Consider the following 27,706-nt stretch of genomic DNA (forward strand, 5'->3'; position numbering starts at 1 on the left):
ATAAAACCGAGGAGAAGTGTTTTCTCTATCATATATACCGTCAATGATGGGTAATTACAATGTAGATGAAGCTACATAACAATAACTGAAGCGCACGTAAAATCTAATTAGTGTTGATAATTTAACCCCTCCACCTTCGTCGGCCCGATGGTCTTGTGGTAGAGTGTCTGCCTACGGATGAGAGAATTGCGGTTCCAATTCAGCTTCGGAAAACTTTTGAATTTTAATAAAGTGTAATCATAAACGATATTTTTCAAACACCCATGTATCATTTAAATGTTGATGTTCATGTAAAGTTAGGAAAAAGTAAACCGTGGGAAGCGGTCTTACTAACGAAAAGTAAAACCTGTCCCTCCAAAACAAAAAAACCTCTAACAAGAGACGACCTAATGTATAGTGAGAAGCTCACTTTAGGTTTATATGATCAGTTCTAACCCGGATCCTCACACGGCGCCTCTTACGAGAAACATGGGTTGCTGGAGACATGTTTTAATCCGGATCTCACACGGTGCCTCTTACGAGAAACATGGGTTGCTGGAGACATGTTTTAACCCGGATCTCACACGGTGCCTCTTACGAGAAACATGGGTTGCTGGAGACATGTTTTAACCCAGATCTCACACGGTGCCTCTTACGAGAAACATGGGTTGCTGGAGACATGTTTTAATCCGGATCTCACACGGTGCCTCTTACGAGAAACATGGGTTGCTGGAGACATGTTTTAACCCAGATCTCACACGGTGCCTCTTACGAGAAACATGGGTTGCTGGAGACATGTTTTAATCCGGATCTCACACGGTGCCTCTTACGAGAAACATGGGTTGCTGGAGACCAATTCTAACCCGGTTCTCCACAGAACGCCTCTTACAGCATGCATCTGTTGCTGAAGACCAATTCTAACCCGGATCTCCACAGAACGCCTCTTACAGCAAGCATCTGTTGCTGAAGACCAATTCTAACCCGGATCTCCACAGAACGCCTCTTACAGCAAGCATCTGTTGCTGAAGATCATTTCTAGCCCACATCAACTCAAGGCGCCTCTTACGGCAAGCACGGGTTGCTAACGACCAGTTCTAACAAGCATTATCACAGGGCGCCTCTTACGAGAAACATGAATTGCTGAAGTCAGCTGACTCGTTTATGCACTACCACCCAGAGTCTGAGATGAAGGTGGAAAGATCCATCGAGAGCACAAGTCGTACTTTCACAATACAAATGTGTACAACAGTGTACAGTTACACGAGTGAATGTGTTTAGTTTTACGCCGCTTTTAACTCTATTCCAGCAATATCACGGTGGGGGACACCAGAAACTGGCTTCACACATTAATATTGTACCCACGTGGGGAATCGAACCTGGGTCCAAACCACAAGTGAACTCTTTAACCACTGGGCTACCCCATCTACCCATAAACGAGAAAGAGAACGGGGTACATTTAAGTGTAATGTTTTCAGTTATATTTTAATTATTTGTTTCTTACTATATTTTCTGCGTGTATACTTCTCGTTTGTTTATGTGTTTGTCTCTTCTGTATGATAATATTATGATGTAATGATGGTTGCCAATCATTTATTTTTAAAATGTCCAAAGTATGTCCGCTGCCAGTTTTAATTTGATACAAGGATTTGAATCCAAAGAGTTGGTTTAGATAATAACACCATTCAGCACAGAAGAATTAGTCTGCCACGAATTGTAAATGAAAATATTTTAGTCATGTCTATACATTGATTGTGCTTAGGAAACGTTTCAATTAATGTGTAACATGTCTTACCCTTTTCATTGACCAATACATGTATTTTGTCATGTAATTGTCGGAAGTTGATTTTGATTAATTTAATAACCTGAGCCTAATCACTTTCAATACAGAACAAAATGGTCATACAATAAAGTCAAAGTAGAGAACGATTCTGACTAAACAAAACGAAATAAAATCATCGCTTTTGATATGTGTTGTTGCTGTTGTTGTTGTTGTTGTTGTTGTTGTTGTTGTTGTTGTTGTTTGACACACACAAACAGAATATGTTACTATGATAGCATCACCATAGCAACTTTGCGGTGTGAAACATGCGAAAAACACTGGCGCCATTTATTTCACAGTTTGGTCCTCTGACGTTCATTATGACGCATGAGGAGAGAGTATAAAACAAGTATACCCTGTCAGAATGGTCAATGCTGACACCCTTTGATGTAGAATCATCAGCCTGTTCAAGCAGAAGCTTTGGACTAAACATGGAGGAATACCAGGGGTTTACAGTACTTGACCTCTACTGTGGTACAGCAGAGTGCGAGGAAGATCTTCCTGAGGACAAAACACCAGGAAGAAGAACAAAGTCCAGTAAGAAGTCAGCGAACAGACGACGACGATCGAGAACAAATCTTGAAACAGAAAAAAAGTCAAACACCTCGAAGATCAGTCCCAGACCTTCCCGAACATCCTTGGAAAAGTGCATTGACGACAAAACTCAACCCCAAAGGCAAAGACGGCCCAGTATTTGCAGACCACCCATCGGGATAATAATGTCTCGGAAGATCTCGCAAACGACGGGAGTTTGTCTGAAATCCGCCACAGGTCAAGGTCAGATATCCAGTTGTGCGTTTTGTTAGGACGCCAAACCGATGGAGGAAAAGGATTCAATTCGGTGTGTGGGTCGGTTTTCCAAGACGGTTTTGCTGATTTTTCAGTTACTTTCACAGAGACTTAATATGTGTATACTTCTTTATATTACAGTAATATTTGTGAAAGTGTTTTTGTGAGGTTTGGGCAGTGAGGTGCCCTAGTGATTAAATTTTATATCGCAACACCGATGACTATGTGCACCAGGCCATACTGACACCTGTCAGACAGAGAATAGTGAGCACGAGCGTTTTAGGCGCATCGCAAAAATTGTCTACTGCCAGTTCCAGGTTGAAATAATTTCCTATAGCCCTGTATACGTATATTTTCAAAATGGTTATGCTTTTGTGAATATTTGCACTACTTTGCTTTCAGATTTAATGTGCATTTTGAACATATTTGTGCTGTCAAGCAATTAATTTGTCAAACTGATTGTCCGATGAAATATATTTGTTCTACTGTTGTCCATGGTTACGCAACTATCATTATCCTATATATACAAATTGTGTGAGTGGTTATACATACTTGTGTCCCAGGGAATACTTACTTTTTCAGTGCATGTTATCAGTAACATTTCATTTTCATTTCCATTCAAGTTTGTCTTGAAAGCCAAGTGACGTTTCTCCGCTATCAGTCGAGACTGGTTGAACTCTGCTATTGCCCGGCAACATTCATAATAAATGTATTCCTTATATTTTCTGAAGAAAAGATAAATGGAAATATGTGTCCGTTTGTATTCATTTAGTCAATAGTAATGATGTATGTAAAATACGTTGTTTTAATTTGTTTAGTTTTTTTCTTGTATTTCTTATCCCATAATTATGTGACTTTAAATGCTAGGAAACGAGTTTAGCGACTTGGTTGCTTACCGCCCTAGTTCATAGTGCCTCATACAGTTTATTCGCATTCCAGTGAAAATCCGGGATCTGACTGATCTTCAGTACCCCATGCTTGACCAATGAGGTGACTGACGTGGTCGGATGATCTGCTTAGATGACTTTGTTGACACGTCATCGTATCACGTCCTGCTCAGCTTGACCTGAGCGAATCTACATATGCAAAACCCGGGAGGTCAAATGGCACAAGCGGCAGATCGAATTAACTTTATTAAATAGGGGAGCAGAGAATGTTGTCAACATGTCGTTCGTGCAAAGCATGCACACATCGGAAACATTAAACATCTGTAGCTTGTCTTTAAAGAAAGTTAGGACATTGTTGACGATTTCCCGATTCTGAGATGTCTAACGGCGACCTTGTCTCGGTTGTTCCGACGTATTGACAGTCAGCTGACAATGGTGCACCCCTCACAATAATAGACCCAACCAGTTGTGACACGGTCATGCAATGCATTAGTACTCACTTGACCAGGTCAAACTGAACAAGCTGTACGTGTGCTAATAGATTGATACCCGTGTTGTTTATCAATGTATTGTCTGGTCCAGACGCATGTCTGCCAAAACAGGCGAATAACGGGATCGGGTCGGCAGGCTCGCTGAACTGGTTGACACATGTCATCGTATCCCAATTACGTAGATAAGTGCTCATGACATTGATCACGGGATTGTCTGGCCCATACTCGATTGTTTCCATTTTGCAGCAGGGATACTACTGATTGTTGTATTAAACAAAAGCAAAAGAAAAAATATTTCTTTCTTAGTGTACTCTTAGACCCGTGAAGGTCCCAGGGTAGAATTGGCCTTCAGCAACCCATGCTTGCCATAAAAGACGACTGTGCTTGGTATGAGAGACGACTAATGGGATCGGATGGTCAGGCTCGCTGACTTGGTTGACTCCTTTCATCATACCCGATGCTCGTGCTGTTGGTCACTGGATTGTCTGGTCCAGACTCGATTATTTCCAGACCACCGCCTTATAACTAGAATATTGCTGGGTATGGCATAAAACTAAACAGACTTTTTATTTCATTTCTGGGACATTCAATCTTGGTCTTTGACAATAACATTACATTTCGCTTCCGGAATAGATAGAAAAGGTAGGGACGTAGCGTAGGCAACAGCAATAATAGTGTGTTAAGTCCGTAAATTCGTTTTTAATGTTTATGTAATAAATATCCTCAAATGGAGGGAGGACACAGACGCATGAGCCAAGTGTAAGTAAACGCACGTAGTCATTTTCTTGTCCAGCATGGAGTTACAACAGAATTTCAGTTGATATAACACATATCTGCAATGTTTTGTTGTTGTTGCTGCTGCTAAGGTTGCAGAGTACAACTGCACGTTTTCAAAGATTTATAGCAAACGCGGGTTGTCCAATTTAATTGAAACACTTGGGATATAGATATACCCTTATATCTTAGGTCCTTTACTTTCCCGTTATTTGCATGATTACCGTTATAACTTAAGGTACTCGTAGCTCTTGTACCTGGCATACTGTAACAAATGCTACGAGGAAAGTTACGAGATCTTAGGCTTACGAGAGTTTTGTGAAACGGGGCTAGAGCTGACCCCACTAACGGGATCGGGTGGTCAGGCCCGCTGACTGGGTCGACACATATCACCGTGTCCAGGTTGATCAGATCGATGTTCATGATGAAAGTTCAACCCTGGATTGTTTGATCCAGAGCCGATGACTTACAGACCACTTTGGTGCATATTGCTGGGATATTAGAATATTACAGGGTGTGGCGTAAAACTAAACTCACTCTTTCATGTCATACAAGCGTTATGTATGGCTGCTGGTGGGAACACAACCAAGACCCATGAAAATCAAGAATTGGTCTTCAGCAGCTAGCCTATGCTCGTCGTCATTCGTAACTACTCGTCTCTTTCCGTGACCTTTCCGTGAACGCCACCCGGCTTGCCGGAATAACACGAGTAGCTACGAATGTGATTGTCGTAAGAGGCGACTGGGAGATCGAAGTTTGACTGACATGTCATCGTATACCGAATGTGTATGATGTCAGTCACTGCATTGTCTGGTCTAGATTCAGTTTTTTGCAGACCGCGGTCATATAGCTGGAGCATTAATTGTTCACTGCGTCTTTCAGGAGCCAAGAAATACACACACGTTCAGTTGTGTTCAAAGGATTCACATCTCCAAAAATTAGCATCTGAATTAGGCGAGTAGCAGGCCATTATTTTCGTATGTTTAAACTGTTTGAGAGGCATTCTAGAAGTTGCTGAGATAAAGATGACAAGAATTTTTTATGGATGATCAACTTCTTTATTGCAGGGTAGCGACGTTTCGGTATAGATTCTTATACCGTTTTCAAGCGTGTGGGGAATGGCAGGGGGAGTACAATATATATACAGCAGAGATGAGCATGTGATGACAATACAACAATGACAGGATTAACAATAACTATTTGAGGTAACAATACATTAGAGAAGTGTTGAGGTAAGCTGATTAAGGACTGAAGCCAGTGGGGGGGGGGGGGGGGGGGGGGTAAGAGGGTGAGTTGACAGAAGCCAGAGTGAGGGTACGGCGGGTACGGGCATCATCTCTACCCTCACCCGCCGTGCCCTAAACCTATCCTCTGTCTCTCCTCAACCCGAACTAAACCATCTCAAGCATGTCTTCACCCAACTAAACAACTACCCTCCCCAACTTGTTAACCGTGTCATTAACTCCACTGTCAACCCACCTCCCAAACCCACTACTACCAAGCCTGATCCCGCTCCCATACGCATCTCACTACCATACACCGGCAAAACATCACACCACATCAGTCGCCTACTCAAGCAACAAGCAGGCATTGACACCTACTTTACAACAGGAACACCCCTCAAAACAATCATTAAGGCCAACGGTAGGAAACACAGTACACAACAACAACACCCTAAAGGCGTCATCTACAACATCAGCTGCAGCTGCGGCAGCAACTACATTGGGGAAACATCCAGACCACTCAACATACGCATTAAAGAACACAAAACCTCCACAAACAAAGGTGACACAAAATCAGCCATTTCGGAACACATCACCAAATTTCCTGACCACAACATCAACTGGGACACTGTCACAACACTTGCTAGCAACAAACATGACTTCAAACAACGCAAACTTGCTGAAGCAGTACAAATCCGCAGACACAACCCAACAATCAACAGGGATCAAGGCGTCTTTGTCTCTCCGGCATTCAACTGCATCATTAACACTAATTAATCCACTCAACCCACTCTGGCTCCCAGTCTTAATTTATCCACTCAACTCACCCTGGCTTCCACCAATTAATCCACTCATCTCACTCTGGCTTCTGTCAACTCACCCTCTTAGCTTTTTCGTAAAGATTACTGCGCGCGTATTACAACGCTATACAAACTAGCTAAGACGATCGTATCTATCAAACTTTAACTAGATACTTAGCAAACAAGATCGCTTTGTGGAAGGGGGTTTCAGTCAAAATGTATACACTGCCTTCGAAAAGAATGGCCCGTTTTGACTACTCTGGCCAATATTTAGCGCTGGTCTGCTTTGGCGTGTCGATAGAAAGAGTTAGCTCCCTTACAGGAAATGCATTCAAATTACCTCCCTTTTCTCATCCACATTTGTTTTGAGCTTAGTCATTTTCTACGGCGTTGTAAGTAATTTGTAACAGTGATCATGACTACAAATTACAAGATTGTTGCGGAGGACCCACAATTTTCACAAGAGCTTGCAAGTGCTGGGTCGAAATTGGTTGTAGCAGATTTCTTCGCAACGTGGTAAGCTGACGAGTGAAACAAACTCCAAATGATGTTGCATTTCGTTTGAAACATTGGGTTTCTGCACGAAGGCAGAGATTTTCCCCTCCAGAATGTGAATGGTTTCACGGTAAACTAGCAATCTCTAACTTTTGTCCTCGGGAAAAATTACTCACCATAATCCAATGTTCACGCTGTGTCAACATAAGATATCATGTGGTAACCTCATTTAATCGGTCAGCATATAAGACGATTCGAAACTAAAATAATCAGTTCGTACCTACAATTGTCAAAATATATATGCATGTATGGTTTTAAGCATTTGTAGGTGACCCAGATTTAGATACCTACGTTTCGATGACTCGTACTTCATATTTTGGCTGATTCCTACCCACATTTGAATGTCCACTACCCATTTGTTTTTTCTTTTTGTTTTTTTTTTTTTGGACACCATGGACCAGTGTTTTAGTGACCGGAAAGAAAGTCACAGGATAAAAAGTCACAGGATAAAAAGCCACAATTTGGGCTTGGAATAAAAGTCACAGGAAAAGAAAAGTCACAATCAGCACCCCCTAAGTAATCAAAGGAAATACAGCACATTTGAAGGAATTGCATCTTAAAATTGAGTCTCATAAGGGATCAGTATTTTAATTCCCAAACTATGAGGGATCTTTTTAAAGGGGCACTGATGCGGAGCAATTTCCGTGGACTGGTGTAAACTTTTGTTATTGTTTTTCTCCCGTGCGTACCCGGAAGATATCCCAGAATTCGTGACTGGTTCGTGACCTCTGCTGCGCATTCCGTAAGCGCAATTAATAGTTTAATTATAGACAGATCAACTTAGGTGAAGTCATTTTTACTTCATAAGAAATGTATTATGAAAACAAATGAAACACTTTGAAGGTTAATTATCTGCCAGTGGTAGAAATGGTAAAAAACTATTAGGACGGAAAAATAACGAAGCCAATGTACGTCTCTATATTTTGTCTCATAACCCTAATTGGTTTATTGTCATATTTGTATGATTCTGAAAATTAATGAAAGAACACACGATCTGCTTATACTCATAGTAAATTTCTAACATAACAGCAACATTTATACATTGTATAGATTGCCAATGTGGATCCTATTTCACACACATATGCGATCTAGTGTGTGTTTTCTGTCATACAGATTCTGCTGAATGCTACAACAAATAAATTAAAACAAAATGCAAATAATGAATGTAAAACAGACTAATTTTATAGCAACAATGTCAGGCTACTACCTTGTTCAGGAATGTATCCATCAATATCCACGTAAAAGAAATCGTATTCCATTCATCTGCAGCTGCTAAATAATCCTGCTCTGTGTCGCGTGTCTTACAACTGTCTCATTTGCGAAAAAGTAACACATCGTTTCACGTCTTTCGTTGGTGAAAACCAGATAAACCTCTCATTGGTCTCCCAAGATTGCACACCTGGCAACTAATTGTATGATGTCCACTATTCTAAGTAATTTAGTTAACCAATAATGAGCAATCAATCAACGCAAGGGTGGTTAATTCTTTGAAGGGAGGATGTTGTTTTTGCACTCACTCTTTACGACAGGGTGTAGTCATCTACACACACTGCCTTTAAACAAATCCGCTAGAAGATAAAAGTAATTAATCAATCAGTGTGTTATCGGTTAATCCTTTGATCGATGTTTGTTTTTGTAACTCAGCTGATAAACCCTCTTGCATCACTTACATGCACATATTACATAACATACAATACATTTGCCATTACAGACCTTAATTTATAATGTTGAGTATTTACTCCAGACAGGAGAAATGCCAAATGGGAACCTTTGTTGAGTAACCGAAGTGGTGCTACTACTAATTATACCTGTTATAAATTCATTAATTGACCATCCAGAGAATGATGACAAATAACACGTGTAGGTTTACACCATCAAACGCGAGTTACAGCAAGGAGGATGTAATCTCTGTGTCGCATGCAGCCTGCAAACACTTATGGGCCGAAACTGTTTTGAGGATACCAACGGAATTTCGTTACATAAGGAATACACACAGGCATTTGCTGTGTACTTGGGTATGTAGGTGAAATAAGGGTTTTTTTACGTAAGAAAATTTTCAGATTTCTCTACCAAAGGCAAAGTCATCGTTTTTTGTTTACGAATTCAAATAAATCAACTGTGTGTTTTTATTATCATAAATAATAAACCATTGTAGCTACCATAGCTACCAAAATTTACGTATGATATTTGCTATCACAGCTGAATCAACACTCAAAACTACCTATATATAAAGCTTTGCAATCTTCCGTACTGAAACAAATGGCTTGATACGTGCCTGTAGACATCATATTTTCATGTAACATGATTAAATATCGAGGTTAAAAACACAGAAATAGGATCAAATTGGATCAGTAACTATACCATCCAAGCATCCGAAAAGAACTACACTGCTGGGATATTTGGTTACGATCAGACAAGGAATACCATGGATATTTTTGAACAAATGGCATATGATGGGCATCCGGCCTCCTGACTGTTTAGGTGAAGAAATTCTGCTAATATGGACAGGAGCCCAGTTCCTTTGTCCGTCACGGTCGAAGGAGCGGGCGCTGACCAATTTGCGGTTTGGTTTCGTATTTCGACCGTTGGCGAGAAACATTATTCGCTCCGCATCAGTGCCCCTTTAATGACACAAGTTCTCATTTAATCATTACATTTTTAAAAGAATTAGATTTACTAACTGAATTGTAAATAGATAACTGTTTTATTATTGGAAGTTTAAATTGGTAAGTGTGCTTGCTAGTGGCTGTATCCTCGAAGGGGGTTGAAGTACTGTAAAATTATTGTCCTCCAGAGAGGGCACATAAGTCCACAAACATTCAATGTAAATTCTAAATTTCCAGGTTTTTAATTGTAGAATAAGTGTCTTTTTATTGTATGGCTAGATTTCACAAATTGCTGACGGCTGAGGGGATGATGTAAATCCATCTAGGGTCAATGCAGGTAGCAAAAGTACTGTAAGTCCCCATGGTCCATAGTATGGTGATCTACCTCCAGTTGTTAGCACTCTATAGCCCATTTTTATATTGTATTGTCCTCTGTAGATAAATTGTTTTAGGTATAGTTACTAGTTTTACATTCTTGTCTGTGATATTCTAGTTGATTTACTGTTCTTTGTTGACAGGTTTTAATAATACACATATATTCCATTTCAGTGTTATGTCCTCGTCACGATATGGCTGAAATATTGCCGATGTGACATTAAATATTAACTCACTCACTCACTCAAAATCGAGTCAAATGTTCACAAACGCAGCCTACTCACGGAACAGTTGCAGTGATATCGCTAGTTTAGCGGCAAGAACATAAACACAATGCCCCTATCAGAAGCAAATGTTGGTAATACTGGAAACACTCTCTACTAGCTCTGCTTCATAATAATTGCGAACTTTAATAGCTTCATTCTGAGCAGATATAAGAAAGTGACTTGTCCTGACAAATTTTCCACTTGCCCTGATTTTATGACACTGTCATGATGATGTAATTAGGAAAGAATACATCAGCATGGTACTTCATGTTAATGTTTACTGGACTATGTATTGAAAAGTGATTAAGAGCAATGAAAGATAGCTCTTCTTCATTATCATTGCAAAATTCAATAAATACATTTTGAGCAGATATGAAATTAAATCCTATTTTCAGTTTGCAACCATATTTGGAAGTTATCTAGTAGCCCACAGACAAGTAAGATACCATTATTTGAATTTTAATTGCCTGAAATGAAAACTGACTTGTCACAGGCGTTGGGCAATGGGATTTTTAACCCCCTGAACAGATATACAAGTAGTTTGTGTACAGATAATCACAGGTAAGTCAGAATCTAATAAGATACAAAATTTGTTTAGTGCCCTACATGCTTTAGAAACTACAACAGTCTAAGTTGAATGTATCTTCATTGAGTACAGATTCGCTGATTGTTAAAAGTAGATGTCATCCAGTTGTTTAGGTACAAATGAGTAGGGGTTGTAGTGCCTTGTACATCATTCAGGTATGAGTTTGCTAAAACTATGAATCATTGATGATTTGCAGTGTTCCGTTCCCAATGAGCATACCAGTAACATTACGTCCTATGGAAATTAACTCTACACTCCCTGGCAATGTTTGCTATTCTTTAATTTTGCCTGTTGGCCTGCAGGCCCTGAATGAAATCTGCATGCCCATTTTGTCAGACCGTAAAATCAAAATAGACAACACTTTATATTATGAACATTTCCAGAAAGTTTCTGCAAAATCAATTACTGAAGCCTATGATGCAGAGGAAAGTTTTTATTTGTTAAAGACGGGTGATGACATTCCTATGAAAGTACCAGGAAGTGAAACTGTATCATGAATGATTCTAGAACGTTAGTATAGCAACAGAGTATGTGAAAGATTCTAGTTGCGAAAAAGACAGATAATTTAGTGCAGGTCACAAGGGCATGCAAACAGTTGAAACTGCCATCCTTATCCAATAACAACCGGCACTGGGCCAGCCATTACTTTGAAACGCTGCTCCCTAGGCCTGTGAATGACAAAACACAACATTCCCCTGGAACAGTTTATGTAGAAGTCTAAACACCTTGCATGGACCTCACATTTTATACGCGATTCATTAAATTAATACATGAATTGTTCTCTCAGCCTCTGAGTTAGAGCATGATTTATCAATCTACCAAGGTAAGATGAGGTAAGATATTATTAGTGATTATGGTGCTGATCAGAAAGGCCCTAAATTCATTTATGCTTTCAAGGACCCAGTTGCCTTTATTTGTCTTGAGTTGAAAGGGACCAAAATTTAACCAAGCTTGTTCAAGAATGATTTAACAGTAACCTGATACATAAAACTAACCTGTAATCACATGGTAATGACAATAAGTGTTAAGTAATACCTGTTGAACTTGAAAAGTGAAACTTGACTAACACAGTGATGTAACAGAGACGGTAGTGCCACATTTGACTAACCAGTAAGGCAAGTGTGTGAGTGAGATGTGCCGTATACCGCTTTTAGCAGTATTCCATAGTGACACTTAAGCCAAACGGGACACCAGATACGGGCTTCACACGATGTTCCCATGTGGGGATTGAACCTAGGTCTTCAGCATGATGAGTAAGCACTTCAAAAACTAGTCCACTCCTACGATCCTGTTTTATATGTATTTCTATGAGGTCTTAAATTGTCGATAGGCAATTCATAATAATCTTTACTAAGCCTGTGCCATAGTCCTCGCTGACTTCAGTTCAGCTGGAGTAAGTGAGTGAGTTCAGTTTTACGCCACATTCAGCAATATTCCAGCTATATGGCGGCCGGCTGTAAATATTCGAGTCTGGACCAGACATTCCAGTGATCAATAGCATGAGCATCGATCTGTGCAATTGGGAACTGATAACATGTGCCAGTGAGATTGACCTCCCGGTACCAGGATTCACCTCTTACGTCAAGCACAGTCGCCTTATGTGGCAAGCATGGGTTGCTATCCCGGGACCTTCGCGGGTCAGTTCACTTGGAGGGGTGGTAGGGTAGTGTTGGTTGAAGCTCTGGTGTTATTCCAAAGACCCGGATACAAGTTACAATGTGTGATTCCCCTACATGTAGAATGTGTGAAGCCCATTTCTGTTGTTCCCAGCTGTGATGTTGCAGGAATATTCCTGAAAGTGGCTAAAAGCACAGGCGTTTAGCATAATGAGAGAACACTTTAACCAGTAAGATACTTCACCTCCCTGTAGAAATGTAAATTATTGAAATTTGAATCTCAGTGTGCTTTATAGGATATTCTGTTGGGTGATTGTGAGATATATTTTTTTTGACCAGGACAATGAAATTCAACAATTCTTTGCAATCTTGATAGTACTCAGGAAATCCTGCTTCAAGTTTACCAGTTTACATTTTGTTTACTGTTTTATTAAACATTATATTGAAGTGATAATTCTAGCGATGTTAAGCTGGAGCATGAAATGGTAAGGGCACACCTATTTTTACAAAATAACAGTTTACGCAGCTAAATTAAATTTGGGTTACCCATGGCACCCTGTGAAATAATCTTTTTTCTGTCCCTGTGTTGGCCTTTTTTACATTTTTCCATCTACAACATTTTTGTGTACATAGTATGAGTTGTAACTTGTTCAGGATACTATGTCCTTCAAATGTTGATTGGGTGATGCTAAATAGTAAATGTTAACTCACTCACTCATTAAAATATATTGATTGATGAAATGAACGAAAAATACTCTCAGTATCACATGTTTGAGATAGGGGATGGGTCGAGTAATTCACAGGGTTGTGGGGTATCCTAGCTGTAAAAGTGTTTACCTGTCACACCGAAGCCCGGGTTCTATCCCCCACATTGGTACAACAGGTAAAGTCCATTTCTGGTGTCCCCTGCTGTGTGTCCCCTTTCTGGTATTGCTGGAATATTTCTAAACCCTGCTTGAAACCTCACTCACTCAAACACTCGCACAAACACTCACTCAACCACTCTCTGTTACAGGTGTGGGCCATGTCAAAGGATAGCGCCAGTATTTGAAGAGCTCAGTACCAAGTACCCAAATGCAATCTTCCTAAAAATTGATGTTGATCATTGTCAGGTAAGCAAGAGCAAAATGTCGGTTCAGGATTAACCATTTACTGGCTTAAAATGAGGTTTCATATGTTCTTGATTATATGCAATAAAAAACTTATCGTCAGGACATGTTGTACAAATACAAAGAAAATTGGCTCTCATGGTGGCCGGAAACAATATTCATTTGCATCCAAATAGACACCTCACTTATACCGAGATAATCAGTGCTTAAAATAGTACATTGGAGGTGGGTTATACCAAAATCGATAAAGATCTGGGTTAGAGTTAGACTAAATCAGTGCTTGTCATAAGAGGCAACTAACGGGGTCAGATGGTGAGGCTATCTGACTTGGTTGACACATGTCATTGTGTCCCAGTTGCACTGGTCATTCATGTTGATCACTGAATTGTTATTAATGTTAAACCAAACCAGTTTCATCATTCTCTCTCATTTCACTGGATCCAATGAAGGTCTGGTTTAGAATAGGTTCAGCAGCCCATGCTTGCCACAAAAGGCGACTATGCTTGTCGTAAGAGGCAACTAATGTGGTCGGGAGGTCAGGTTCCCAGACTTGGTTGACACATGTCATTGGTTCCCCTTTGTGCAGATCGATGCTCATGCTGTTGATCACTGGATTGTCTGGTCCATATTTGATTATTTACATTCATCATATAGCCAGAAAATTGCTGAGTGCGGCATTAATTGACAAACCAATGATCCCTGTAAACGAGTGAAATACAGACAACCAAGCACACATAGGTTAGTAGTTAGCTTAGGCAGGTAGGGGCATAAACATCAAGCCAAAAAATCATTCTTATACATTTTTTTTTGGCATCAAGATAACATGTAAAATAACGAAATATGGTTAAACATGTTCAAAATCCTATTACACCAAAGTTGATTGGGCAATCAATCAGAAAGTCAGTTGTCTGAAAGTCAGTTAACTCATCATTTGTCTGTATTGTGCACATAGGTAGAGGTAGATTCAAACTGGCACAAGCCAGTGAGGATATTGACCTCAAAATGTTGCTAGCACTTCAGACACCTTACTGTCTTGAATAATTCATGATGATTTATAGGCAGTAAAACAGGGCACATGAGAATTGTTAGTATTCATTTCACAAATTACTTGGGTTTTGCTTTTAACCAGTGTTGAATGTCTTGGGCCATACTCTGGCACTTCAGAACTGACCAATGACGTTACTGCTTACGATTTAGATAGTTATTTGTAACAATGTTCATTTGACTATTTGTTTATGATTTTGAAAATGATATTGTCGCAAAAATTAGCATGTCGGGATATGGTAAACATAATAAGCTCCTAAATTAAAACTAGTCAAGTGGGCCAGCTTCAGCAACTTTTGACAGGTCCAAACAAAGGTCTACTTGCATTTTGCTGACGGGCACGCAGTTATTTCGAGTACTGCTTACACAAAAGGTTTATGTTGATACCGTTGCTTCAAAATTTGTTAATATATTAACAAACATATGTAAATACAAATATTCCAAACAAAACTGTAGTGATTCGTCCAAATGATGTTAGACCCGTGAGGGTTCGGGGTAGAATAACCCGTGCTTGCCATAAAAGGTGACTATGCTTGTTGTGAGAGGCGACTAACCTGATCAGTGGTCACTCGCCAGTTGCACAGATCGGTGCTCATGCTGTTGATCACTGGATTGTCTGGTCCAGACTTGATTATTTTCAGGCTGCTGTCATATAGCTGGAATATTGCTGAGTGTGGCGTAAAACTTCACTCACTCACCCACTCACTCACTCACTCACTCACTCACTCACTCACTCACTCACTCACTCACTCACTCACTCACTCACTCACTCACTCACTCACTCACTCACTCACTACCAAACCAGGTAGTTATTTCAAAACTTGATTGTACAGGAAACAGCTCAGTCACAAGGCATTTCCGCCATGCCAACGTTCTTGTTCTACCGCAACAAGGTGAAGATCGACAGTCAGAAGGGAGCAGACCCAAAGGTGTTGGAAGAGAAGATTAAAAAGTGGTATGGCGAAGAGGACGAGGGAGAAGAGGAGGTTGTCGTCAAAGGACATGTGAGTTTAGACAAAAAAAAAACATATTTATTCTTTGTGCCAGGGCAGATAAAGGTTATTTAGAGAGAGGGGTGAACACTATTGAGAAAAGTTGGGGTGCACAATTCACTTTCACTAGAGTTTCAATGCACATTTAACAACAAAATCTCAGGACAAAAGGGGACAGGATGGTGTGGGGGGTGGGATTGCTAACCTGTGTGTGTCCTTAATAAAGATCTTGGTTACAATTGGTCGTCATGCTTGTTGTAATCACCAACTAATGGGATTATATGTTCAGGCTTGTTTATTTGGTTGATGCATACCATAGTATCCCAACTTTAAGACACAAGTTCATGATGTTAATCACTGGATTGACTGGTCTTGATTTGTTATTTACAGAGTGCCATCATAAAGCTGGAATCAGCTTTCAGAATAATGGCGGCCTGGAGCTCTAGTGCCGGTTGTTATTGTATCTGACCGGCAGTTTCAAATGTTTGCAGACCCTTCTAGCCTTCAGTGAATTAGTGAAGAACCCTGTTTTGGGGTTCTGTAGTATTAGAGGAAGAGCCCTGTTTTGGATTCTGTAGGTCGAAGGAAGAGGTCTGTTTTGCGGTTCTGTGGTATTGGAGGGAGGGACCTGTTTGGGGTTCTGTAGAATTGTATTCTACACAGTTGTCTTCAGTACAGTTGTACATTGTTGTATTCTACACAGTTGTATTCAGCTGGGTTTTATTCTACACTCTTCTATGCTATACAGGTGTATTCTACACAGTTGTATTCGGTGCAGCTGTACATTTTTGTGTTCTACACAGTTGTATTATGCACAGTTGTATTATACACAGTTGTGTTCAACACAGTTTTATTTAGCTCAGTTGTATTCTACACGGTTGTACTCTGTTGTATTCTACACATTTGTATTCAGCACAGTTGTACACACTGTTCTTGTGTTCTAGATGGATCTTTCCACTTTCATCTCCAAATCTGGTTGCGAGTGCCTGAACGAGTCAGATGACCACCCACTCGCCCATGCCCTTTCACAGAAAGGAGGATACTTGGAGTCAGATGTTGATGAACAGGTACTGGTGTAATCTTTAGTCACAATCTTGCCTTTGTTAGCTTCTGATGACATATTCAGTAATTTTTTACATTGCCTTAGCCCAAATTTGTTTGTTTATTTGCTCATGTGTTTGTTTATTTGTTCATGTGTTTGTTCATTTCTTGCATTATAATCGGTCATCTTGGGTGACAGCCCCATCCAGTTAATGCCAAACACAGATAAAACCTGCATATATGATACAGTGTAAAGTGAAAATATGCTTAACAAACAAATGTTGCATCGCTTCTGATACAAATAACTAATTAAAACCACAAAGTTCAGTGCTACAGTAGGTAATAAATGTAAATAAAATGATTTCTTATTTCAACGTGATTTCAAAAGTACACTCATTACATACATGAAACACACATCTATTTCTGAAGATAAAGGTATGTCACTTAGCTGGATCATTCATTTACATAAAGCTGTCTCATTTGCACAGAACCTGGTTAAATTTGATTTGTATTTCTCTGGTATAAAAATGTTAACATTTCAGTTATTCCTCCATTAATGTACCTCTCCCGCAGTACATGTCATACAGTATAAAGGGCTACATACCTATCATAGTGAGTCAATACATGTTCATCTCGTGGAGTCATTTACGTATCACAAATCAAAAGTGTGTCTATTAACATATGTCATGTTGACAAACTCTTCTGCTTGTTAAACCATGCTCGTCGTAAGAGGCTACTAACTTGATTGGATGGTCAGGTTCCCAGACTTGGTTGGTGCATGTAATCCATTCCCCTTTGTGCAGATCGATGCTTTTGCTGCTAATCACTGGATTGTCTGGTCCAGACTCAGTTATTTACAAACTATTAATGCCACCGTAGCACTGGAATATTGCTGAGTGTGGCGTAAAAGTAAACTCCCTCACTCTTTTCTTTGAAAATATGTTTGAAAATATGTCTAGATGGAACCCTGGATAATATTTAGCTGACCTGATAATTGCCCAGTGTTAGTATGTATGAATGCTGCCCACTGGCTCTTGCCATTGTGAGTGAAAGGGCCCCAGGTTGCCTGCGGTCAGGTGTAGTGTGATGTGGTTACCGTTAAGCATGTGAAAGTGTTATGAGAAAAGTGTGTACAGCTACATGCTGAATCAATTTCATCACCATGCACTGCACGTGCACTAGCCTGCATCTGCTCCACCTTTCACAAACCAAATGGGTTTACTCATTGCTGTACAATACCACCTTCTCATGAAAGCTTCCTTTGCACCAGTCCAACTTATCCTTGTTTGCCAGTGCATTTAATCATTTCTTGATTTGGTCATTCATGTTTGATGCCATATTCAGTAATCTTTGGTAACAGATTTGCACATATTTATTTGAAAGGCACTTGCGAAATTTGAACTTTTGTCTTATTCACTCATCCATACAAAGTGCTGATTCTTTCACCATGTCTTCTGCAGCTTATTATAAGTCTGGCCTTCTCTCAGCCAGTGAAGCTCCACTCTCTCAAGGTTAACGGGCCACCAGGTAGGAAGTCCTTGATTGACTCTCATCTTCTGCTATCAGAAAATATCAGTAAATCAGACCAAATTATGGTAGAATCTGTAATTACTGACGAGATCTGGTAGAATCAGGTCGTATTCATCTTATTCACAATAAGGACAAGATATGATAAGGGTGGTTTTTGGCCCACTAACAGAATTGCTGAAAACATGTTATTTGTTTAGAGACAAGTTAGCTTTGCATAAAAATGCTATATTTTATATGTTCTGAGGTGTAATTTTACTGCAGAGGGGCCCAAAATGGGTTTTATCAGTTTCCATGGAAAATAACAAGACGTCTGAAATATCAGTGTGCCATAATGGCTTATTTACTACTGTTATTTTATTTACGTATAAATTACAGCAATTTTACAACAGGTAGTCAGTCTGCTGAAAAACATGTCAATGTCGATCATGTTTTAACCTCAAGGGGCCCAATTAGGGTTGCAAAACATTGTTGATTCAATTACTTGCCAATTGTGTCCCCAAAACTCAGTCATTATCCACAGCATTTTTTGCAAATGTAATCCATGGGTCCATTGTACAACATGTAAGCATGATAACAATCATGTTGGACTAAGAATCACAGGGGCCTGTTTTGGGTGAAGCTTCATTTTGGGCACAGCCTCATTCTAACTAGTAAGTGTTACAAGTCAGCATTTACAACCAGTTTTAGCAAATATACAGTTAACATCTCAATCATCATATGTTATTACAATAGCCAACCATGTTGCACTAAAAATCGCAGGTCTTGACCTCAAAGAGGCCCATTTCGGGTGAAATTTCATTGTCAGCACAGGTTCATATTAACACCATGCACATGTTAAAGTCAGTATTCAAAAGACTTCACAGAGTAATTATCCACAACGTATCCATTTTAGAGATAAAACATCCACTATTACTCTTCATTCACACAGTCATCAATCTCAGTATCTGATTCACTCTCAAGAACTGCAGTAATCAAAATTGTATAAACCTAAAGTAGATCAAAATGTATAAAATATGAATTTAAAATATTGGGAACAAAGGCAACTAGACCGACTTGAAAAGATGAATGGTCAGTGTCTTAAGAAAAGATTTACATGATGTTAATTAAAGCTTGTTTCACCAGTGTTGTAACATAGATTACCAAGCTTAAGAAAAAAATTACAATATTTGGATTTGATGTGAAACAGTTTAGTTAAACATTGTAGACTTGACAAACAAACTTTGAAAAATAGAAAGACAGGTTACATGGATTTGAACCTGCATGTCTGATAACAATAAAAACCCCAACAGTCCACTATTGCAACCATTAGGCTACATATTTCTTTGCCTCCCACTGTGAATTTAAGCTTATATATTACACTTTACAACTATGTATGACTTGACGTCTGCTGGTGTTCATCATCTGCTAGACCTTGATACAATGTTCTTATTCTAGCTAAAAAAATCCTTTTCATACAGTTAAGTGTAGTCATTTCAGTTAAATGAAACATCAAGGTACATAAGTTCTTGGAAAATGCATATGTTTATGCATGGCAATCCTGTTGAATGACAGTGTTATTTTGACAGTGACAGGTGACTCAAAGGTGTTTGATACACAGATGATAGAAAAACTATGATCAAATTCTTACATAATAACATAGATTCTCACCTTTACAGTACTGCTTGATCATATTTTGAAAATCTTCAGATATCTTCTTACTTTTCTAGCAGAGACCAACAACCAAACACAAATGTTTACCTCTCATAAATCAGCCCTGTGAATGCCTTATGATATTGAAAATTTTAATAACGATGTTTGATATGTGTATTTTAGAGCATAAAACCATCCAAATTATAATGTATCATGGCACAGATGTGTAAATGTGATTGATTGTTTTTAAAGATGTTAGTTTAAGCCAATGTTTATTTTTTGACATGTTGTATGGGGCAATTTCATGAACCGAAAAAAATGTACTTTTTTAAAAATTTTGATGTGAGCAAAAGCATGACCCACCACAATTTTTTAGGTGTGCATTCTAATTTACTCTCTTCATCTGTGGTGAAAAAATTGGGATGGGTCACGCTTTTGCTCACACTTTTCTATCACTCTGAAAATCAGAAAATGTAGGTTTCTAGAAGATATTGTAAAATATGTCAACTTTGAGGTCTTCAAAGAGGAAAACTAACAACACCAAAAACATAAAAACGCACTTGGCGGTAACTTCAACAATTAATTTAGCTGCTTTTATGCTAAAATTATCGTGTTGGAAAATTTTGATAATCATGACATGTTGTGGGCCAATAAGGGCCTCTATCATACTTTGTCCTTTGTTGTACAGAGTGGCATCCCGTGGCACAAGCTGCGATTATAATGATTAGATGTGAAAATTCGGCTTCATTTGTATTTTTAAGTTTTTGGGTTTGACAAGCGTATGCATCGATTTCATAGGTATGTATAATGTCTGGGACCTGCAGAACTCCTAACTTTTTTAACACACTGACTGACATGCAGTCGTCTCCAGGTAGTAACAAAGAACGCCAGGAGACTTTTGTAACTTCTGCCTATTTTCCCAGCATGTAAAAACTGATATAGCTATGAGAATATTGTAATGGCAAATTTGACCAGAACTGATACTGCAAGTATACGTGTGATTTTCTACTTCTAGGTATGCAGGCTAAATACTAAAATCACAAAGACTCTCTGACATCACAAAGTTTCCATTGTTGAATTCACAAAGTCTCCACTCTCACTGTAACCGAGTTCCCTAACAGTGGAAATGCGGGATCACATTTCTTTGTAAAAAAGTGACCTGAAGAAAGTAACTCATCCTTGTCTTTTTTTTCCTGTAACTCTCTTTCCTGCATTTTACATATGTATTTACTTTTGTTTTTGTGTTCATCAATAATAGACAGGATTTCAAATTTATTTTATTTATTTTTGAAAGCCCCTTGCCACAGGGCAAGTAACTTTAAGAAAATAACTTGTCCTGACTAATTTTTCACTTGCCCAGATTTTGTGACACAGTCATGATGATGTAATTTTGGAAAGAATAAATCAGCAAATATTTGATGTTAATGTATACTGGACTATGTATCGAAAAGTGATTAAGGACAGTGAAAGATAGATCTGCTTCATTCACATTGCAAAATTCAGTGGCTACATTTTGAGCAGATATGAAATGAAATCCAAGTTTTTAAACCCCTGTGAAACACCTTGTTCCTTAAATAAAATGGTTGAAATCCAAGAGGTCTCATTTTTTTGTGTATCACTTCTAAATGCCATCCAAAGACTCCATCATTAAATCCAACTGAAGTGATCCATGTTAGTTTTTAAATGTGATATCTTTTCCAGAAAATGCACCCAAAACAATAAAACTGTTCATCAACCAGCCTACAACACTTGACTTTGATGGTGCCGACAGTATGGAACCTGTACAGAAGTTTATGTAAGTTATAAAGAGGTCAAGCATGGATTCTACTGCTAGACACATATTAGATGATCCCGCGCACTAAACGCATTTGTGACAAGAGAGGCGGTACAACGAACTGGGCGAGTACACTTGGCTGCTACAGGTAGCTTGACGATTATGCACGTGCAAAACATGCTAACCGTGACATGAAATCAACACCGCATATTCCTTCGATTGATAAGACTGCAATTTCAGGCATAAGATACTGATATTCCACACTTACCTTTAGTTAAGACGAAGACAAGTAGATGATTGGGGTATTGACAAGCATTTTAGATATTCAACAATTTTGTTAAAAAAAACCCAGGAAAATGTCATTTGCTTTGTGAAATGGATCGGTGGTCCTAAACATATTTGCTCAGTATATTGTGTTGATTCAATTCGTTGGGATTGTACCTGTTCCCAAATCGAGTGTGCTATAACAATTTATGCATGAAACACACGGGGAAAATGAACTTCTCGATATTTATTGGACAACCTGTCTCCCTCTTGTTTCAAGTGGAGCGTTCCCAAGTATGCAAATTGGGGCATTTGTCAGGTCGTGGATCATCTTATATGTGTTTACCAGTAGACAACAAGGGGATAAAAGGGAGGTCACTCTAATTTACTGAAGACCACAAACATTTGACATTTATGAAAGTTGTTTCTGTTGCTGCCTGTTATAGTCATCAGAAAAATATATCAACTGCCACAGAAAAGAATATTTTACATTAGATTGGTGATTTCCTTTCAGGGTTTTAGGGGTTTTTTTTGTTTTTTATTGAGTCTGACCTAAATGATACATACAGCAGTTAGTTCTCATTGCAGTATGGCTTTGTGGGTGGTGGTGTTGATGCATCACGGTTCACTCTCCGGTAGTTGACTGTAAAACAATGGTCATCATCATCATCATCATCATCATCATCATCATCATCATCAAAGGTCTTAAGAGGCGACTAACGGGATCAGGTGGTCAAGCTTGCTGACGTGATTGACACATGTCATCAGGTTCCCAATTGCGCATATCGATGCTCATGTTGTTGATCACTGGATTGTCTGATCCAGACTCAATTATTTACAGGCCACCACCATAATATAGCTGGAATATTGCTGAGTGTGGCGTAAAACTAAACTCAATCAATCACTCATCATCTAGGGAATTCACTCTCCAATATTTGACTAACAATGGGTGTCTTTTATTTTCCAGACTCACACCTGACGATGTCAAGGAAGGTGCTCTTGTCCAGCTTCGCTATGTAAAATTCCAGAATGTACAGAATATCACAGTAAGAGTTCTTGTTCTATTGCTTCACCCGTGAAGATCAGGGTTAGAACTGATCTTCATTAACCCATGTTTGTAGTAGAAGGTGACTGTAGTCCATTTGGCTCAGAAACGGACCAATGAATTGCAATATTTTTGCAGAATTTTGGTCCTAAAAATAAACAAGTTGTTTAAGAAGGTATCGCTAAACTACTGACACAGTTCACTATTATTTATGAGGGAGGAGTTCCGAGAAGGGGACAGCCAGGTGTTCGAAAAAGCTTTTAGACGGTACAGCACAGGTTAATGAATAAATGATTTTCTCGGCAATTTGGCACATGCTTCTTGATCACCTGGCTGTCCCTTTCTCTGCACTCCTCCGTCATAATAAACGGTGAAATGTCTCAATATTTAAATGATAGTTTGTTAGCAACATTTTCTCATTTTAAGGACAAATGTCATCATTTGTTGATACAAGTCATCGTATCACATTTACCTAGATTGATGCTGTTAATCACTCAATTGTCTGGTCCGGACTTCATTATTTACAGGCCGGCACCATATAGCTGGAATATTGCTGAGTGTGGCATTTAAGCAACTAGCGCCAACCAAATTTCCCATAAACTGGTATAGCAGTACAACAGCATTTGAAGTACCTGCCTACCTGGCCACGCAGGACAGAGTATTTTCAACATGGACTGTCAGATTCTCAAATTCACTTGTTGGGTTCAAATTTAGACATGTATGTGAAGATATTTTGTGGGCAGGTAAATTTTGGTCAGGGCCTGCAAATATAAAATCTAACCAGCCCTGTGGTCTGGCTGAAAATTTTGAGCATTTCATACCTTTGTTCCAGGGTAGATAAGGGATGCCTTTTTAGTTTACTTGAGATTTTTAAGATATTTGACCACCAGTATACGCACGAAAGCAAACTCTTTTATCTTGAAAATAAAGCTGGTAAATATCACTTTATGTTTTCTTTGAGTGGCATTTTGGAAGGCAGGAAGTACAATATATACAAGCTTAAAAATAATGGTTGACAAGCTGTCCAAGGTGCCAGGATAGTGATTGAGCCCACCTGTGACCGAGTGTAAAAACCTTTTAGTCAACTTTGTGTGCAGAATCTTTCCATGTTTTCACAACCCCTTGTGTACAGTACACAACCCTGTGCACATAAAACAACCCACAAATCCATTGGTATATGACCGACAGCTGGTACAGTAAACTTGAACTAAGTATTGTGACTATGTGCCCCAGGCCACCTAGCTTTGAATGGGTACCTTGTAAAGATGATTAAGCTGCAGTGACTTGGTTAGCCAAGTGGCTGCAAGAGTTGTATGATCCCAGGGGAGTTGAGAATTGTAATATGATGTGCCATTGAGATTGACATCCATTTATTGAGGGAAGAAATTATAAGCACTTTCAGCAATGATAATAAAAATCCCATAATAATGTGTCAGATGACATGAAAAGTGTGTGACTCAAATTGCTGCAAATTACTGCAAGGTGAATTACTTTTGGGGACTGGAAACCTTTGATATGGCACCATTCCACTTAAGATTTAAAGGAAAAGAGAAATGCATTGTTTGAGATATGATAAATATATAAGTATGCACTGTATTGCAAAGTTTACAACCCTTTGTCGAATGTGTATTTTGCAATACAGGACTACATTCAACCAATAGTCTCACTGAATCTGTTTTTGCAGTTTTTCATCAAAGACAACCTTGGCGATGCTGAAACAACACAGATTGACTACCTGGGAGTGATAGGAAGTCCAGTCCAGGCCACCAACATGTCTGACTTCAAACGGGTAAATACAAGGGTTGAGTCAGTGTGGTTTTACATGACATTCCATGAATTGAAGTTCATATCTGAAAGGACTGACCATGACTTTATCTTTGAGACACTGATGTTGTTGATGGAAGTCTAGGAATTCACTTCAAATATGTAAGGAAGAATAGGTTTTCTGGGAACTTTAATCTTTCAGTTTGCGCAGGCCGATTGTATATCTTGTTTTACAGATTTTTGTCCTCATAACCCTAAAGGCAGGTGGGGAAAAAAGAATGAAAAAGTCGCAAGTCAACGTAATATTCCTTAAAGACAGTATTTTACATTTGACAATTTATAGAGCGACTTTTGACAATTTTGGTAACAAAATAGTGAATATTTCAATGAAAGATTGCCAAACAACTTTTTTTATTTTTAGGACATAAGTTCTGTAAAAAACTCACAAAGTTGATCAGATGTTTTGATTATGATCAGTGTTTCATTGAGTATTATACCTGTAGAGTTTGCGAGCCTCAGAGCTAGGATTGAATCCTTTGCAAAGAAATTGGTATCAGTCAAATGTTTGATATTGCCAGTATACCAAAAGAAGTTCCTCGCTTGGTCTTGTCATTTCATTATGGGGCCAGTCTTGTAGCTCAGTGGTTGAAGTGTTTGCCTCTCATGGTTTGATCCCCTACATGGGTTCAATCTGTGAAGCCAATTTCTGTTGTCCCCTGCTATGATGTTACTTAAATATTGCTAAAAGCGGCATAAAACTAATTGCTAAAAGTGGCATCAGACTAAACTCAGTCACTTTGTTAGATTTAGTGGTCATATAGTTGGTCTTGATGACATTTTGCAGCTTGAACTGTTGCTCATAATATCAATCTTGGGATTGTCTGGATTGTTGGAGCGATATTGAGTCTATTACATTAGCCACAAGGTCAGAGCCTAAGTCGAGGGGAATTTCTCCTGGTCATCATGTGCATGTAAAATAATCTCATACCAGTCTAGGGCCAGTGTAGTAGCCTAGTGATTAAAGTGTTCACACATCACACTTAAAACATGGGTTTGATTCCCCACAAAGGTGAAGTCCATTTCTGATGTTCCCCACCATGATATTGCAAGAATATTGTCTAAAGCAGCATAAAACCATACTTATTCACTCACACTAGTCTGTAGGCTGAAATCTATTTAAACACTCAGGCTATTTCTTAGAAAGTGTTTGACAGTGACTGACCCTGTATATGCAGATCCTACTTCATACTTATGTAACTATATTATCTTCCATGGTGGTGGGAGGGACACCTGTGAAAATCCACAAATGATCTTCAGTTACCCAAGCTTGTTGTGTGTATTCTGTCAAGTTGATTTGGCGATTGGGGTTGACTGAATATGTTCTGATATAGCTGATTTGTTGTCGGATTTCTTTGATGATTCCTGGTGCCCATGAAGATCCACAACTGATCTTCAGTAGCCTATGCTTGTTGTAAAAGGTGACTGACATGTTTGCATGGTCAGAGTCACCAACTTGGGTGACCACTTGTTATACTATCCCAGTTGCGTAGATCAATGCTCATGCTGTTGATCACCAGATTGCCTGGTCATTTACAGTCCGCCTCCAAATAGCTGGAATACTGCTGAGGATAGTGTTAAACAACAAATAAAAGACCTAAAACTTTCAACACTGTGAACTTGAAGTCCAAATCTCTGGTATCAATGAACAAAATCAGAAGTGCTTGTACATCTAAACATGTTTCTTGTACATCTAAAAATGTTTTGAAACATGTAGAATATGAAATCTTATGTCCGACAATTGTTTTCAGGTTGCTGGCAAGAAAGGCGAGAGCCACTGAACAAGTCAATGCAGAGTTGATGAATTATCTCCCGAGGATTGAAATATTATGGACATGACATGTGAAGCAACATGGTAACTTGACAAGTACATGGACGTGTTGATACAGCTTCAGGAATTCTTCATGTACCTTCCCTGCAGCTGAAATTCACTGAGTGCATCAAATGGCAGTAAAAGTTCCAAGTTTGAATATATGATTTCCCATTTCCTCAGAATGTACATAAATAAGAACCATAAACATATCCCAATTTTAAAATTATCCCATTTTTTTCTGCCACAATAATATCACCTTTTCATTTATTTTGCCAATACTAAGTAAAGATTCATTAAGTGCAGACCAGCTGAAGTTGGTTGTCAACATTTTGGGTAACAGGTTTTAAAATACGTCCTGCAAATCTACATTCCTAGTTTTGAACTATTTTGATACAGTCCCAATTAAACATAATTCTCCTTTTAACTTAGACTAAATTATCAAAAACGGTTTGTAGAATGTTCGCACAATTCGATGTCCAGTTACCGCAACACTGTGTTAATTACTAGCTAAGTACGTGTTCTACTTAAAAGAAGATATGTTCATATTATGATACTTAATGTCTGGGGTGGGGGGAGGAGGGGAGGCTGCATGTTTAAGTAATACTAATTAACATTCATGACCTTTTTATTACTGCTACTTCTTCACTACAAGAGAGTCACTGTTGGTGTCCTCAAACAGTTCAGATATTTGTTTGACTATGTGAGCATTTTACGTGATGCATTTCTGTTACAGTTTTGATGTACTCGATTTCTCCAGGTACTTCACGTCAAGAAGCACTCTGATCTTTGTTAGACTGACTCTCTGTACATATTATTATCTCCATGTATTTTAACAGAAGTGTATGTCATTTGTAAATGATGAAGAAAGGAGGATGGAA

General features: G+C 38.9%; 1 protein-coding gene across 1 annotated transcript; it reads left to right on the forward strand.

The window, feature by feature from the left end:
• The first annotated feature begins 7,080 nt into the window (after positions 1-7,080).
• LOC137259742 (thioredoxin-like protein 1) lies at positions 7,081-27,706 on the forward strand. Its single transcript, XM_067797342.1, has 9 exons — positions 7,081-7,278; positions 13,782-13,878; positions 15,753-15,923; positions 16,856-16,978; positions 18,413-18,479; positions 21,813-21,906; positions 23,117-23,195; positions 24,879-24,983; positions 26,767-27,706. Exons 1-9 carry the CDS (start codon positions 7,178-7,180, stop codon positions 26,794-26,796), a joined length of 867 nt encoding a protein of 288 aa, XP_067653443.1. The 5' UTR covers positions 7,081-7,177; the 3' UTR covers positions 26,797-27,706.

The sequence above is a fragment of the Haliotis asinina genome, chromosome 13, assembly GCF_037392515.1.
Source record: "Haliotis asinina isolate JCU_RB_2024 chromosome 13, JCU_Hal_asi_v2, whole genome shotgun sequence".
Taxonomy (NCBI): Eukaryota; Metazoa; Mollusca; class Gastropoda; order Lepetellida; family Haliotidae; genus Haliotis; species Haliotis asinina.

Excerpts from the sequence above, each read along its gene's own strand:
- LOC137259742 (XM_067797342.1), top strand. The coding sequence starts at position 7,178 with ATGACTACAAATTACAAGATTGTTGCGGAGGACCCACAATTTTCACAA. Across the intron at positions 15,924-16,855 it reads AGGTTGTCGTCAAAGGACAT|ATGGATCTTTCCACTTTCAT; the intron begins GTGAGTTTAGAC and ends CTTGTGTTCTAG. Across the intron at positions 18,480-21,812 it reads CAAGGTTAACGGGCCACCAG|AAAATGCACCCAAAACAATA; the intron begins GTAGGAAGTCCT and ends TATCTTTTCCAG.